The sequence below is a fragment of the Ascaphus truei genome, unplaced genomic scaffold (genome assembly GCF_040206685.1).
Source record: "Ascaphus truei isolate aAscTru1 unplaced genomic scaffold, aAscTru1.hap1 HAP1_SCAFFOLD_380, whole genome shotgun sequence".
In the NCBI taxonomy this organism is placed as follows: Eukaryota; Metazoa; Chordata; class Amphibia; order Anura; family Ascaphidae; genus Ascaphus; species Ascaphus truei.
This window is the reverse complement of record NW_027456710.1, coordinates 236788-254935: the sequence shown is the minus strand read 5'-3', so window position 1 is coordinate 254935 and position 18148 is coordinate 236788. Positions and strand designations below refer to the sequence as shown.

The 18148-nt window shown below is 40.8% G+C and overlaps 2 protein-coding genes across 6 annotated transcripts in view; both read right to left on the bottom strand.

The window, feature by feature from the left end:
- The window catches only part of CKAP5 (cytoskeleton associated protein 5), a 42997-nt gene extending 41505 nt beyond the window's left edge, over positions 1–1492 (bottom strand). For 3 of the 5 annotated variants that reach the window (XM_075583805.1, XM_075583808.1, XM_075583810.1), the window contains exon 1: positions 1384–1491. The gene's annotated coding sequence lies outside the window, so the exon portion shown is untranslated. Of the gene's footprint in view, positions 1–1342 lie in introns of all 5 variants that reach the window. The other 2 variants (XM_075583809.1, XM_075583807.1) reach the window with 2 other exon arrangements.
- On the bottom strand, positions 389–17946 carry LOC142483875 (uncharacterized). Its single transcript, XM_075583804.1, has 5 exons — positions 17846–17946; positions 17189–17494; positions 15648–15725; positions 14997–15282; positions 389–536 (listed from the first exon to the last, which is right to left on the bottom strand). Exons 2-5 carry the CDS (start codon positions 17463–17465, stop codon positions 389–391), a joined length of 789 nt encoding a protein of 262 aa, XP_075439919.1. The 5' UTR covers positions 17466–17494; positions 17846–17946.
- Positions 17947–18148: the final 202 nt, after the last annotated feature.

Genomic DNA, 18148 nt, shown 5'->3' with positions numbered 1-18148 from the left:
GCTTCTGGTCCAGAATGCTGTGCGTAGGTTCAGGGTAACCCATTTGCCATGGGATCGACAAGCATGTGACGGACTTGGCACATTAATGGTGCCAGAAACTGCCCCACAACAGGTAGGATGGTACCTGCAGCAGCGCAGATGCACAGACATAGTGGGCAGTGACACTCCCAGAGAAGCCCAAGCCTGCTTCATGGGGCAGCCCAATAGTTACAGCATTGCTCAATGTCATGTCTGCTTCAGCAGCATCATAACTAGACCCAAGCTCTTGACAGCCCATTGCCCCCTCATCTTCACCCCACACACACCTCTAGGACAGCAGCCACCCCCGCATCTTCCCACAGTTCAGGAATCCCCACACCTCTAGGACAGTTCAGGAATCCCCACACCTCTAGAACAGTTCAAGTACCCCCACATCTCTGGGACAGCCCAAGGCTCCCTCGTAATCTTTCCACACCTCTAGGACAGCCCAGGGGGCCATCATCTTCCCCACAAACATCTGTAGGACAGCCATGGGGCCACTCATCTTCATGGCACACCTGTAGGACAGCCCAGGGCTCCCCTCATATTCTTCACACACCTCTAGGAAAGCCCAGGGCCCCCCTCATATTCTTCACACACCTCTAGGACAGCCCAGGGCCCCCCTCATATTCTTCACACACCTCTAGGACAGCCCAGGGCTCCCCTCATTCTTCACACACCTCTAGGACAGCCCAGGGCCCCCCTCATATTCTTCACACACCTGTAGGACAGCCCAGGGCCCCCCTCATATTCTTCACACACCTCTAGGACAGCCCAGGGCTCTCCTCATTCCTCACACACCTCTAGGACAGTCCAGGGCTCCCCTCATATTCTTCACACACCTCTAGGACAGCCCAGGGCCCCCCACATATTCCTCACACCTCTAGGACAGTCCAGGGCCCCCCACATATTCCTCAAAGGACAGCCCAGGGCTCCCCTCATATTCCTCACACACCTCTAGGACAGCCCAGGGCTCCCCTCATATTCCTCACACACCTCTAGGACAGTCCAGAGCTCCCCTCATATTCCTCACACACCTCTAGGACAGTCCAGGGCTCCCCTCGTATTCCTCACACACCTCTAGGACAGTCCAGGGCCCCCCTCATATTCCTCACACACCTCTAGGACAGCCCAGGGGCCCCCTCATATTCCTCACACACCTCTAGGACAGCCCAGGGCCCCCCTCATATTCCTCACACACCTCTAGGACAGCCCAGGGCCCCCCACATATTCCTCACACACCTCTAGGACAGCCCAGGGCCCCCCTCATATTCCTCACACACCTCAAGGACAGCCCAGGGCCCCCCACATATTCCTCACACACCTCTTGAACTCAGTGACCGGGCTCTCCCCATGGACCCTGACCTGTGTTGGTGCTGGCTCCCCCCCACGCTGTATCGCGATATATCCCAGCGTGTCAGACTCGCAACCGTTGCTGTCGCCCGTTTGAACGCTTACAGCCCAGTATTCTTAAACCCGATTGGTCCCCGGAGCAACTGCAGCGCCGCACGCTGATTGGTCCGTTTAAACGGTGTGGGCGGAGCCGGGTTAAAGGGACTTTCCCGCCCACAGCAGGAGTGTGACAGGGGCAGTGATATATAGGGACAGGGGCAGTGATATATAGGGGCAGGGGCAGTGATATATAGGGGCAGTGGCAGTGATATATAGGGACAGGGGCAGTGATATACAGGGACAGGGGCAGTGATATATAGGGACAGGGGCAGTGATATACAGGGACAGGGGCAGTGATATATATGGACAGGGGCAGTGATATATAGGGACAGGGGCAGTGATATACAGGGACAGGGGCAGTGATATATAGGGACAGGGGCAGGGATATATAGGGACAGGGGCAGGGATATATAGGGACAGGGGCAATGATATACAGGGACAGGGGCAGTGATATATATGGACAGGGGCAGTGATATACAGGGGCAGTGGCAGTGATATATAGGGTCAGTTTGCTATATAGGGTCAGTGATATATAGGGACAGGGGCAGTGATATATAGGGGCAGTTTGCTATATAGGGTCAGTGATATACAGGGACAGGGGCAGTGATATATAGGGTCAGTTTGCTATATAGGGTCAGTGATATACAGGGACAGGGGCAGTGATATATAGGGACAGGGGCAGTGATATACAGGGACAGGGGCAGTGATATATAGGGACAGGGGCAGTGATATACAGGGACAGGGGCAGTGATATATATGGACAGGGGCAGTGATATATAGGGACAGGGGCAGTGATATACAGGGACAGGGGCAGTGATATATAGGGACAGGGGCAGTGATATATAGGGACAGGGGCAGTGATATATAGGGTCAGTTTGCTATATAGGGTCAGTGATATACAGGGACAGGGGCAGTGATATATATGGACAGGGGCAGTGATATATAGGGACAGGGGCAGTGATATACAGGGACAGGGGCAGTGATATATAGGGACAGGGGCAGTGATATACAGGGACAGGGGCAGTGATATATATGGACAGGGGCAGTGATATATAGGGACAGGGGCAGTGATATACAGGGACAGGGGCAGTGATATATAGGGACAGGGGCAGTGATATATAGGGACAGGGGCAATGATATACAGGGACAGGGGCAGTGATATATATGGACAGGGGCAGTGATATACAGGGGCAGTGGCAGTGATATATAGGGTCAGTTTGCTATATAGGGTCAGTGATATATAGGGACAGGGGCAGTGATATATAGGGGCAGTTTGCTATATAGGGTCAGTGATATATAGGGACAGGGGCAGTGATATATAGGGGCAGTTTTCTATATAGGGTCAGTGATATATAGGGACAGGGGCAGTGATATATTGGGGCAGTGTGATATATATATATTAAAAATTAGGATTCCTCTTTCTCCAGTCTCGAACTTTGTTATTGGCATAGTCCTCCTTATCTGTAGCATATTTATTCCTCTTTCTCTCTAACACTTCCTTTTCAAAGTCTACAACCCTTTTGCTCACAGCTTCATCTAATTCCTTAAAATCTTCTGTATCTATACATGGTTTAATTAGATCCTTAATATCTGCAATCTCTATTTTAAGTGTATTTAATTTGTCTTATATATATAAATATATATATATATTTATATTTGTACAACAGAGAAAGCAACCTGTAAAGACCTGAAAAAACCTGTGCACACACTGGAATAAAGTATATCCACAGATAAAAATGCACCGCACAATCTAGGTGAAGAGTAGCATTGAGTGGGAGTTCGTGGGGGGGGGGACCCTACCTCTTCTACCCTGATATGAGGCCTTGGCTTACCTTTTGCCCGTGACACCCGCAGTCTGAGTGGTGATGTATATAACCAACCGCTTTGTGTACTATTTTTGCCTCCACTCAATGCTACTCTTCACCTAGATTGTGTGGTGCATTTTTATCTGCGAATATACTTTATTCCAGTGTGTGCACAGGTTTTTTCACATGTGTGCTTTACAGAGCTCCCTGTGTGTTCTCTCGGGTGTCAGATTTGGCTCTATGTTTAGACCCTTGCCTCTAGGTACACAAACTTGGTAGAGTTTAGTCCCCCCCACCATTTTAACTTCATCCCTTGTTTTTATTTACCCTAATAAAATTATTGTTGACACTTGCTTGGTATGTCCGTGTGCTCTTTACAGGTTGCTTTCTCTGTTGTACAAATACTATTTCAACCTTTAGCACCACTGCTGAGTATTATTTGTATTACTTACTGACAGTTTTGTGGACACCAGTTATTCACTGTGTTGAGCGGTATTCTGTGTGTATTAATATATATATATATATATATATATATATATATATATATATATATATATCACAATGCCCCAATATATCACTGCCCCTGTCCCTATATATCACTGCCCCTATATATCACTGCCACTGCCTATATATATATATAGGTTGCACCACATCTAATACATATTCTGTCTTACAAGATAGATCTGAGGAATCTAATCTTAATGAACATACAGAAAACAAAACTGAAGGTGCTAGACCCAAATCTAGGTCAAATGGAAATTCAGAACCGATTAATTTCTCACCTATTAAAACAACATCCTCGTCTTCTTTTTTAGAGAGAAGTCATCATCACAATCCGAAAGAAAAGGGGAAACAGTATCCCCTATGGATCAAACAACAGAATCAACAGTCTCAAGGTTCCCAGAGACGAAAAAGAGATTCAGATGAGTCAGAGGAGGAAAGCAGAGGAAAAGATTGGAAGAGAAGAGACTGATGGTCACGGAAACGGTAGAGTGTGTCATATATAACTTATCTAAATACACACTTACACCTTACCATTTGTCGCTTTTGGCAAAGGGATTATCTTTTTCACCTAGCAGCTTGCCAAATAAGTTTGATCTATTTGTGGATCTCAATAGATATATACGAATGCTAACACTTATGAGACATTACTCCATCAAAGACAGGGGGAAACTATGTCCCACTGATACTGGTACCCAAGAACAGGAGTGTATTCGAGCACTAAGTACATTCCTCATGGGTGGAGGTAATACCAGTACTCAGATACAAGCTATGTCTGATGATTTATTGGGACCACTAAATGGGGATTTTACCATTCATGAGGTGGACCAAGAGGAAACACCATCCTCAATAGTGGTAACACATCCAGATATGAGTGATTTACCTGAGAATCTTACCAAACACTCATTGATTGACTGTGAAGTTGGTTCGGATTTAGCCTTGAACTTCAAACATTCTCCATTTCTTCCCAAATCCACTTATTTTCCCTATCAATCCAAGGGAAATTTTATTGACACATTCTATACAATAGTTCTTAAAGCTCTTGAGCTACTGTGTCACACTAATACTAATCTGGTTCATAGAAATCTAAGTAAAAATGAAGAATTGGCATTGAGAAACATTAGAGATAATACTGATCTTGTCGTGAGACAAGCCGACAAGGGTGGAGCTATTGTCCTGCAGGACCGAGAAGTCTACTTTTGTGAGGCCGATCGTCTCCTGCAGGACAGTTTATCTTACTGTGTACTGGATGAGGATCCGTTCATGTCTTTCCAGTTAGAATTTCATGACTTGTTACAGAAAGCACAAATAGAGGGAATCATCACTAAATCAGAGAGCACTTTTTTATATATAAAACACCCAAGAACACCTATATTTTATCACATACCTAAATTACACAAAAATACCACAAATCCCCCTGGAAGACCCATTATATCAGGGGTGAGGTCAATGACGTCGAACGTGTCCCAATATGTTGATTATTTTTTACAACCTTATGTTTCTAAGTTACCTTCATACATTAGGGACACGTTGCATGTCATTGACTCCACCTCTGCCATTATATGGAAAGACACTTTTTGTTGGGCCACGTGTGATGTTTGTTCACTTTACACTTGTATTGATCACGTTAAAGGTCTAGGTGCTATAGATCACTTTTTGAGTTCAGGTTCACATTTAAACACTTCACAACGGTTATTTATTTTGGCATGTATTAGATTTATTTTAACACATAATTACTGTTTATTTGATGGCACTTATTATTTACAGACATGTGGGACGGCCATGGGACCAGATTCGCCCCTAGTTACGCTAACCTCTTCATGGGGTTATGGGAGAACCTCCATGTTTGTGGTGATACACAGCTGGCGGCGGGTCTGGTGTTCTATGGCCGTTTCATTGACGACATCATTATTATTTGGGATGGTGACATAAACACACTGGAAAACATTCTGGAATCCTTTAATAACAACGATATGGGTCTTAAATTTACCCACACTATACATCCAGACAGTATAATATTTTTGGATCTTGAATTCTTTATTGATAAATCAAATATGAACATCCAAAGTTGGACACACTTCAAAGCAGTATCTACTAACAGCTATTTACAATATAGCAGTAACCATTATAAAAAATGGTTAAACAATGTACCAAAAAGCCAATTCTTTAGATTACGTCGAAATTGTTCCTTGTCCGCTGATTTCTGTGATCAAGGTAGGAAACTGACACAGAAGTTTATTGATAAAGGTTATAACCATGAAGTAGTTAGAAAGGCTTTTGAAGAAGCTAATGGTACCAACAGGGATGTCCTGTTGGAGAGGTCCAAGGCTAAATCTGTCCCGGCTACATTCAGTAACAATGTGGTTACTCATGACATTAAGACCTTACAATCTACTCCCAAATTCATAACACAGTACAATCAATTAGCTTATAAAATTAAAGGTATCTTTAACAAACATTGGAACATTATACAAAATGACCCTATTATAGGACATATGGGGCCTCATGCAGTAAGCGTTGATAAGGTATTTTTCGGCATTTTATAGCCAAAATTGGGTTTGAGATTCAGTAAGCGCCGATAAGTGCTTGATTTCGCCAGGTTTCGGAGCCGATAATTTTGTTATGGCCAGTCGGCTGCCGATAAGCCTGTTTTCGCCACTGATCGTCACTTTTTTAAATCGGCTGGATTCAAGAAAAAAAATCAGCTTATCGGGGCTGATCCGCACTACGAAATTGAGATGTTATGGCCAATTTCTGCCGCCAACTAAAGTTGGCAGTTTGGAGGGGAGAACGATCGCTAAGGCTGCCGGAACGGCACTTAGAAAAAAAAAATCTTCTGTACATCAATGGAGTCAATGGAGCGGGGACGTATAACAGTATAGTACTGTTTACGTTTCATTGCTCACAATACAAACGTCATTTGCATTACAGTGTGGGGGCATTCCCTGCATTGTGTCACAGCTGACGTGTATTATTTGCATAACATTCTACTTTTACATGTTTTCAGCATTTGCGGGTCACATTACTCATCATGTGATGATGTGGCAAGGGAAAATACTATACTCAACTCTTAAAGGAGAACCTCACATCATATCACACATTTTACTGAACTGAGCAACAATTATTTACATGATGTTACACATGTCACACATGTCACACATACACCGTATATTCATGTTCCTTTACATTACACAATGCTTGTAATGTGACACGCATCTTTAAACGTTCATGTACATCTGTCTTCTCATGTTTACATCTAGTTTTGGGTCCTCCCTATTTTCATGACGTCACTTATTGGACGCTCAATCACATTGCATGTTTACATTGTAACCGTAGCATTACAAGCACTTCAACCTAACCTATACACACATGTACAGTAATTCATCATTGGGACACCTTGTAAACTCATTCTATAGCAACTATCCTCATTACAGAAATGCATGCATATGCACACGACTATTCATTGTTGTCAACATGTGACAATAACATGCCTAATTACACATGTTACACCAAACTTTTCCCACGTCAATCTCAGCCTTTTTGTCTAATTACATGACTGACTGTTGCCTTCAGAAGTGTTACATGCATTGCACATTCAACTATTTATTTTCAAGCAATCTTTGTACAAAGCTTCACGTCACATCATTGGCAAATATCATCATTCCCTGCAGAATACACACAACAAATACTTCTAAGAACAACTGCACACAGCTTGCCACAGAAGTACTTTATTATGTTAATGTAACACCTTGCATTTTACTATGTCACCTGACATCATCACATACCTATTTAAAGGACGCCCATTACCTGCTCATTCACAGCTACTCATTTCAAAATGTTGCGATTGTTTAGGAGACGGAGGAACATTCTTTTCTATGACATGCTTGCTGATCAAGAGAATGATATAGGGCAAGGGAGGGACAGACCGAGGGACAGTGACAGGGACAGTCACGCGGATACGACAGGGACAGGGAGAGGGACAGGCCGAGGGACAGGTAGAGGGACAGGAGATCAGAGGAGAAGACAGAGGAGACAAGTTGTGCCTCGTCCGCGTGTGTACAGGGAGAGAACCCTGTTAGATGGGATGAGTGAGGAGGAGATTGTAAGTCGCTATCGTTTGAGTTCAGCAGCAATCTTATCTCTTTATGAGGAGATAAGGGGAGATTTAGATTTTTTCACAGCCAGAGGTCGTGCAGTCCCTGGGCTTGTTAAAATGCTGTGCTCATTACATTATCTTGCTTCCGCGTCATACCAGACAACTGTGGGCATAGTGGGCGGGGTCTCGCAATCTACATTCTCGCGGGCCTTTACCCAGTTTCTCTATGCACTCAATAGACGCGCTAGGAATTATATTCATTTTCCTACAGAGGCGACAGAGTGGCTGGAAGTCAGGACTGGCTTTTATAATATAGCAGGGATACCATGTGTGCTGGGTGCAATCGATTGCACACATGTTGCTTTGATTGCACCTAGTCAGAGTGAGCATGTGTACCGCAATCGTAAGCACTACCATTCACTCAATGTACAGGTGGTATGTGATGCGACGATGAGGATAATGCATGTGGTACCCAAATTCCCTGGTTCCAGTCACGATTCCTCTATCCTGAGGAACTCTTCAGTCTTCCATGCGTTCGAAGAGGGACATTTTGAACATGGTTGGCTGCTGGGTGAGTACAGATTTACATGTTCTAACACAAAACACATTTTTATTTAGGAATGTTGGCATTGTACAATTTGATCACTAATGTCAGCTTATGTGTGCTCCATTCATTATAGGTGACTCAGGATACGGAATTAGGCCGTGGCTCTTGACTCCGGTGCTAAACCCTCAAACTGAAGCAGAGGAGAGGTACAATGCAGCCCATATATCTACAAGATCTGTTATAGAGAGGACATTTGGCCTACTCAAGACCATATTTAGGTGTCTGGACAGAACTGGTGGGGCTCTTCTATACAAGCCTCAAAAAGTCTCTGATATTATCCTTGCCTGTTGCATTTTGCACAATGTTGCACTCAGGCACAATGTACAATCAGACCTAGCTGAGCCTTTGGTAGACGAGCATCCCACCCATGTAGCTGCTGAAAATGAACAAACAGCCAGTGGTGGCCAGACACGCCAGAATCTCATCAATTCATTTTTTTCTTGTAAGTAAAAACATATATGTTCCAAGTTCTACTTTTATAGTTACATTATGTTATCTTAACAATAATGTTTTTTTATATACCCTTCTGGTAGGACACAGATGAATATGGGTTGCACACCTTTCTTTTCTCTGCTGTGTGCACAAAGGGATGTGGCACCGGTATGTTATTGTTGCACAGGTTATATAATCCCTCTTCAATTGTACTTTAGTTGTGTGTATGTGAATACAACTGGGGTAACAAAGCACTAATATTTTAGCATTGTGTTGTTCCTTATGCTAAGACAATACACATATTATGCCCATACTCATTCATGCTTCTAGTATGCTTACATACAATGTTATTGGTGCAGTGTAACATGTACATCCATATGATGTGTACACCAGGCTGATTTACATTTTGAATGTGATTAAATATACATGGTGTTGCACATTTAACACCAAATACACACTTTGCTGTGTTGTTTACGGTACTGAAGATGGCATGTCAATGTTTGCAATTTATATATTGTTCCTTTGCATTATAGGTATATCTCCAGTATGACTGATCATGGTATGTATATTTGCTGACATCTCTCATAAGATGTGCCTACCTCAATCTTCCTATAATTATTTGAAGTAAAAACCCAACATATTGGTTTAAACACAAATGTAACATACATGTACTTTCTGTATCATGTATATGCATTTAGCTACTCTTGAGGTTTCATGTGCATTGTATTAGAAAATGATTACTCCCATTTCATCACATTTTATGTATGTTTCCTTATAAATTCCATTAATGTAATATAGAGGTGTTTGGAGACAAGGGGATAACTGTACTTATTTGTTTACTTACGGGAGATCATTCATCACGGATGAAATTGACTGATCATAACACTCCATGCATGAATGCCTGTAATCACAACAATGCGTACTACATCTTATATTTAGCAATGTAGGTGTTTATTAATGCTAGGAATTAATAGTCAACATTAATTTAAATTTGTGACATGTGTATGTATAAGTCACACGTGTGTGGATGTGTCCTACATGTACCAAGTGTAAAACTGTTAACAGAAAAGACAATTTTGTCGCAAATGTTACTGTCATTTAGCATTTCTAATTTACCAATATGACAATGTTGGTAATATTTTTGGAATGTCAATCACGTCACTTCATCATTATCATGATGATAATTATCAAGTATTCTCACAATTGTAACGTCAATCACGTGCACATTAGCATAGACACACTTTTTAAGACAACTGTTTGTGTCTGTATCAATTTGTGTAGGATCCATGTATAACACCGACAAATGATAACAGCAGCTTTATTATGGTAGCTTATATCATCATATTGACTATACTATTTATTTTTAGAACGTTTAATAAACACAGTAAACTATAGTTAGTTAGGTTAATGAAATATACACAGAAACGTAATTCATTACATGATGTTGATGTCATATTCAGAACATCATGCATTGTAGGGGACCACAACATCTGGCCAATAACATTATTTGCTACAGTCCCAAACCATTTTATCAACATACCCATGTAACAAGAGATTTTTAACAATAAATGGCTAGTTGGTTGTAAGTGTCCTTTACATTGGGAGAAGGAGTGGCTCAGTGAGTAAAGACACACACTGGCACTGAGAGTTTGAAGCAGGGGAGTCTGGTTCAATTCCCGGTGTCAGCTCCTTGTGACCTTGGGCAAGTCACTTTATCTCCCTGTGCCTCAGGCGGCAAAAAATAAATTGTAAGTTCCACGGGCCAGGGACCTCAGCCTGAAAAATGTGTCTGTAAAGCGCTGCGTACAACTAGCAGCACTATACATGAACATGCTCATATTATTATTATTATTATTGTTACATAGTTTCGACAGTCATACGTTCCATTACACAATAGAATACACAAATGTGTTAGCAGAGTGGGAATGGTTGTTATATATAAAACACACCATGCCATAAAATGCTAGTAGTAATTAAAGAACACTCAAGAAAAATTCATGAGGCACTCTTTTGCAACATCATTATGTTAATTAAGTGCTTATGCAATATAGGCATAAGGGTATCACATTTTTAATTGTTTGTTAATAAGCGCTGCAAGCAATATAAAATTAGTTCCATATGTAGTATAGTAGTCGGTGGCTCCTCCTCACAATCATCTCATATAAAGGTAGACTCTTCTGAAATCATACATTGATCCGATTGTATCTTCCCCGACATCTCTGAAATACAGCAAACACATGATGGTCAAAGATGGCACCTTACTATATATGTATCCGTGACAACGCGTTACACAGCTCTATATGATTGTGTACATACACACGTCACTCACTTATATGTTAGAACTACAAGTGTACATCAGTATGTAATTTTTCTTTAAATTGGTAGCAGCCATAACTATGTATATGAAGTGAACGTTGCCTGTATACTGAAAAATGTGCGCGCATATCTTAGTGTGCGCACGCACTTCACGCTTGGCTCCACTAACTGTTAGTGCATGCGCAAAACAAAGCGTACGTTGTGCGTTCAATACATGTTGAAAATACCAGTAAACATAAAATCTTTATTTCAAATACAATGAAGATGAAACTACATTCGTTCTAAACGAGTACATCTGTATTCTTTTTAAACAGACGTGTTTGGACAGAAAGCACGGCCGATAACACAATGCGCAAATGCAATACGTGTGACGTCATGTTAAGCCAGCGTGAAACGCACGCTAACACTCCTCCCACTCAATTAACATTCGGCTAACACACAGTTGACGCCTACAAACACTGAGCCGCACGCATGACACACTGCAGTTACCGTTACTATAACAAAACATGACAGCCAATAGGCTTTGAGGCGCGCACGTCGCTTGGGGGCGGGACTTACATCCGTAATCCTTTTTAAGGACGCCTTGGCCCATGACAAGGGTCCCACGTCATACGTGGTGGACCCGGTTTTAAATGTTGTAGATGTTGCATGATAACAAAACAGGTATGTGTTAGAGTTATGGTAAAATGTTGCTAATATGTTTAAAGGGATAGGAAAGTACGTATATTTATTCCGTCAGCAATGTGTACTACTCTTTCAGGTTCTACTATATTGTATTAGGAAACAATTTCTTTGTGATCGCTACATGTTATGCAGTCTGCAATGTTACGCTGTATCCACGCATTGAAAGTGAAAATGGTGGTTACAAAAAAAAAAATTTTTAAACGCAGAGTCAACGCATAACGGTTGTTATATTTACCATTCTTCTAGAATTAACTCTTCGTCTGCCTGCAACTGGTCGCTCCAGAAATGCAAGGCATTTTCATCCACGCTTGACCCAACCGCTGAATCCAGTATGACACACATCTCCTCCATGAAGCGCTCATAGGAATCGCCACTGCTTTCTTCAAACAATTGGTCCGGAGGTAGGTTCATTTCTTCGTGTACCCATTCCAATGCATTTTCAGCTGAAAGGCTTGCTACATAATCATAGTAGTTTTGTTCTTGTACAATGTGGGTTTCAGGAATGGAGGGTGCAGATATTGCAGCAGGTATCGATTCACACGGAACAGTAGTAGCGGATCCATTGCTATTGGCATTAGGAATAAATATGCCTTTAAGCACAATATGTGTGCCCTCTTTCACGGTGAAATGTTTTTCCTTGGCAATCTTCCAGAAACCATACTTGTCTTCTAGCTTATCCTGCACACGTTCAAAACAGTCATTAGTTGATAAAGTGAATCTTACTGAGGAATTAAAATTGCGCGCATGCCCACGGTCTTGGTAATAAGGATATTTTGCTCGAATCAAATCATAGATTTGGCGTGTGCTCGCTTTGTGTCCGCAAGTTGTCAAAATCGCTTCTGATACCATGTATTATTACCCTTATTGCGGATTCATATTTTTAACGAATTCATCAGCCATTGCAGATTAGCACAAAAGATGTGTGCAGGTATCTGTTCTTTGCTCATAAAAATGAAACTGCTCAATGGCTAACAAATTGCTGTGTTTCCTTTTCAAGGTCAACAAAAGTATAAACTTTTACTCCTTATTTCAAACGCCAATTGGATCTGTAGTTTTAATTGGTTGAACATTTGTGGTTTCTGATAGCCGCTTGTGGGACAAACATGTATCCTTTTTTTATCTCGTTTCTGAAAACATTCCTACACTTTTAATTCAGTAACATTGAGTTTTCTTGAAAAATAACAAAGAGCACTGTGTGAAAATAGTGCTTAGACAGCCATATCAGTAAATACACACACCTGCAAAATGAAATGTTTCTTTCCCGCATACATTTCTGTGTGTATTTGAAAGTCTGGTTAACTCCCTGTCTGCATGAGTTTAAATACGTGTGTATCTATATATATATATATATAAATATATCTCTCTCATAAATATATATATATATAAAGTGTATATTGTACTATATGTATATTGTGTGTATATATATATATATATATATATATATATATATATATATATATATATTTATTTTTTATTTATTTTTTTTATATTGCAGGAGTACACACAACATATTGATGGCAGTAAGTAGGCCTTGTATGAAACCTATTTAAATGGTGATAAACATGAGTGAATTAAGTAATAAACATTTGTTTGCGCCCAATACTGTTAGAGGCTCACACTTAGTATAGTTCTCAAACATTAGGCCTGTATTATTAAAATACTGTGTTTTCACAAGGAAGCATGAAGTGTATGTTTTTTGTAAATACATCTATACCAGTTTAGATAGTACTATATATACATACACACACACACACACACACAGTGTGTGTGTGTGTGTGTGTGTGTGTGTGTGTGCATATATCCATACATACTACATATATATATTAGTATACATTCAGAGATGTTCTTGAAACAAGAACACATAAATGATTAAAGGACAACATTACAATGCCCAAGCAAGGCAAAGGTAAGTAATATTTAACACATAATCCTGCTGTACACGTACAAGAAAGATGTTTGCAGTTAAATAGGTGTTTTTTTAATTGCATGTGAATAATATGCACATGCAATGATTACATCAAGTAACACACCCAAATGCAATGTTTTGCTGCAAAGTCAATGGCAGCTTCTCTAAACTTAGCAACTGGCTCCTGGTGGACCATTACTGAATACACGATTCATACATCAATATTAATAACACTATTCATTAATTACGACTGTTAAAATTTCCAAAACTTCACGTGTACAAGAACATACTTGAAAGTTTGGAAACAACACAGTCTTCAGCATACATACAATATTAATTAGATAATCTGAAGTCAACAAAACAAGGCCAAAGACATATTTAGTGAATTATAACATTTATTTTTTTTGTTCCTTTTGAGAGCGAGTAACAGGCCTGCTTGTTGTCTCTTGGATTTTCCTTTTTCTTTTTGCAACAACTTTAGCCACAACAGAGCCACTTTGAGTGGCCTCTGGCACTTCACGGCCAGGGCTTGTGGCCAGTGACTCACCTACAGGGCTTGTGGCCAGTGACTCACCTACAGGGCTTGTGGCCAGTGACTCACCTACAGGGCTTTTGGGCAGTGACTCACCTACAGGGCTTTTGGGCAGTGACTCACCTACAGGGCTTGTGGCCAGTGACTCACCTACAGGGCTTTTGGGCAGTGACTCACCTACAGGGCTTTTGGGCAGTGACTCACCTACAGGGCTTTTGGGCAGTGACTGTTCACGGACAGAGCTTGTGCCCACTGACACATGTGAGCAAGTTGGTAGACACTGCACAAGTGATGGTTGGTTTGTTTCATGTGTGTCTTTTTTTGTTTGTGTCCAAAAACTGGTCAGTAGTAACTGCTTGTGCTGTTTTGTTTTTGTCGCCTCCTTTGTAGGTGTCAGCTGCTGATTTTGTACAGATGGCAGCGGTAGGATGTCGTCAGGAACCTGCACAGCAATGTCTGCTACTTGACCGGTAACATTCGGACCTGGGGAATGAAGATCAGATGCATGTGGTGAAAACTGACCAGCATGTACAGATCCTGCCTGTGAGGTGTTCAAGTTGAATTGTGGTACATTAGTCATTCTCAAGTAATTTGCTTGGGTTTGCTGAACAACTAATGCTTCGAATGAGGTGTTGATTCTTTGCAACTGTTTAGGCACTTCAATGAAGACTCTGTGGAGATGTGCCAATTGTGATACTGTTTCTTCCTGCAGTGCAATCATCCTTTCCAGCACTGTCATCAGGTCAGAATGGCGACGATTTTCTGCTTCCACAATTTTTCCCTCAGAAGCTACAATTGCATCGTATGTGGTAGTTGCTGGACGATTTGGCGGTAAAACAGTTTCAATTGGAACCTCTTCATGGTCACTTGCTTGTATTTCTGTGTCTATGGCGGCATCATCATCATCATCATCATAATCCTCATCATCATGTTCTACAAATAAATGTACACATTATTAAATGGCATGTTAATCTCTGCTGTGTTACTATGTAATTCTACTGTGTCATAAGTAACACCTAACATGTTTCCATACGTTTTATAACCTCACATTAAAAACTACCTTGACTTACGAATAATGTTTGGACTCAGTATGAAATATGAATGAATGAAAACTTGCTCTAAACTCAGAACTCCTACATGATAGTTAACATCACTAACACAATACATGTTGCCTTACACTTCATTTTCACTGACACTAAGTAATCCTATTTAAAGAAGATGTGCAAAACAAATAATGAATATGACAACATAACATATAGAAGTGCACATATTATATGGCCACCAACTGATACACTCACCTTCTAGGTGTGTTGAGCTGCATGACCCAGGTGAAGACACTTGTTCCATCTCAGGTGACACATGTCCTCCAGGGGCAACTATATATAACAATAACATTAGTTTTACATTTACATGTGTAAATATTGAACAAACACTTATTGTATGTTCTGTATTTATGATTACCTAACAGCATCAGTTCCTTAACCGAAAATGTGTGTGTGAAAGTGAACATAAATAGTTGTAATAACAATGTACATGCCTGTGTACTTAGAAGTTTTGAGTTCCCTAACATACAACATACTATGTTTCTGCAGTAATGCGTGAGGATAAATAGATTAAATTTGTACATAAAAATCATATGTTGTGTAGTGATATCAGTATCATAATGTACATAACTATCATGAGATGACCATTCACAATGGTTATCATGAAGGTGGTCATATTGCAAAAAGTTTTGTTTTTGGTACAGGATATGTGTGGTACATTAATAGAAGATGTGGCACACCTGAATGTGGCTGTCACTCAACAAGACAACACATGCAGTGTGTGATAATGTGTCGTTGATAGTAGTTCAACTATAGATATGAGTGAACTAATGTGTGATGTACGCTTTGATAAGTAATGAGTTGTTGGGGCATTTAGTAGCTAGAGTTAAGCTTTCAAATGAGTGTGATTAACTTCAGTTGTGCTAGTCAGGTTGTAAGAACGGTATTCCCTTCCCCAAAAAGCCTAATCAGCCACACCTTTCAATTACTTCAAACAGGTGAAAATGGTGTGAACTAAGTTGACCCTAAAATGAGCCTGTAATTTGTGTGTGTGCTGAACCCCACCCCCTCTGTTGAAGTGTATGCTGTGATGAGATATTAATTGCAGCTGCTTTAACACAATGGTAGAGGAGCTAAATAGTCGTCTGCACTGTTTAAGTTATGAACACAATGACATAACATATGCTACGTGTGCCTCATTATGCTGTCTGTATATGACATAAAGCAAAAATGGACCTTTTCATAAACAACTATAGATGTGTTAGTGCAAGTGATGTTTGTAGGCCGTTGCATGCAATATATTTGATGCATGTTTAAAATAGGCAGTAATGTCGTGTTTGTAGGAGTAAAATAAATAAAATACACAATAATATTATACATATTTATGTTCTGTACCTGTAGGTAGTAATAATTTCTCATTATCATGTGTTACACATGTGTGCTACCCTGTTGTTCCCCATCTTCGCCCACCATAAATTGCTTCCAATGCAGCAAAGCATTGTGGGTATTCACATGCAAATGAGCACGCAATGCAACGTGGTATATTAGTTACTGCTTTTAGTAGGACTACAACAGATATGTCTAATTTGACACACACACACACACACACACTATATATATATATATATATATATATATATATATATATATATATATATATATGAGAGACAGAGAGAAACACACATATACATATATAGATGTAGGTATGTTTATATTGGGAAGACACTATAAAAAGCTGCGTAAATATGCTAAATAACTGTAAACAACGACACGCCTAGTACAGTAATATTTCTCACCTGGTGGAAATTGTGAGGGATAAATTCCAATATCACGGTCACCAGCCAATCCCTCCACGACGACGGGAAGTAATTTTGCCCGAAGCAGCTCCTCCAATGGAGTTAATATCAGACGTTGTGGTGTCGGCCCACCTCCAGTGCCAGTAGCATGCACGCGTTGGTCTTGTATTTTCTTTTTCAATTTTGACCTAATATCATCAAATCTTTTCCGACAATGATACTTGTCCCTGACACTATTCCCACACGCATTGACACCAATGACTATTGTGTCCCACATTTCTTTTCTGCTTGATGAACTTGTCCGCCCTTGAAAAACATATAAAATATATGAGGTAAATTAATAATAATAGAAGCACCAGTTTCCTACACTGCTAGCTGTTCCAAGAGATAGCAAACATGCTGTTTTAGGTGTAATATGTGAAGCACATGAGCATTCACTACTAAACCTATACATGTAAGCAAGCTTGCATTCATATTGTATGCAGTTATGGCAAATTGAACGCCTGTGTTTAGTTGTCCTTGTAACGCATGATAAAAAGCTGTGTTTCCACACTAATTAACATAGAAAGATATTCTGTACCCATATTTGCATATGAACAAAACTCAGATGACCTAGGATCACATGTATTTGAAGAATAAATGTAAAGGTACACTTACCTACTAAATGTCCATAGATACTGTCATAGTGCTCCAGAATCCCAGTGACAAGAGCTGTATTTTCCTGGTCATTGAAGCGAGGATTACGTGGCTTCTCCACACGTTTCTTCCGAGCAGGTTTAGGGTCAGAGCTTGGCTGGTGCTGACTGGACTCTCCTTCTTCCAATGGAAGAGCCTCCAAAAGCTGGCCACCAGCAAGCACGCCACCACCAGACACCCCATCAGCAACTGCGCCACCAGCAGCACTCCCAGCACCAGCACTCCCACTCCTAGCACCAGCACTCCCACTCCTAGCACCAGCAC

Coding starts and splice junctions, on each gene's coding strand:
- LOC142483875 (XM_075583804.1), bottom strand. CDS start 17,465: ATGTGGGACACAATAGTCATTGGTGTCAATGCGTGTGGGAATAGTGTC. Junction 15,726..17,188: donor TCCCTCACAATTTCCACCAG/GTGAGAAATATT, acceptor TGTTATATATAG/TTGCCCCTGGAGGACATGTG. Junction 15,283..15,647: donor CAGCTCAACACACCTAGAAG/GTGAGTGTATCA, acceptor ATTTATTTGTAG/AACATGATGATGAGGATTAT.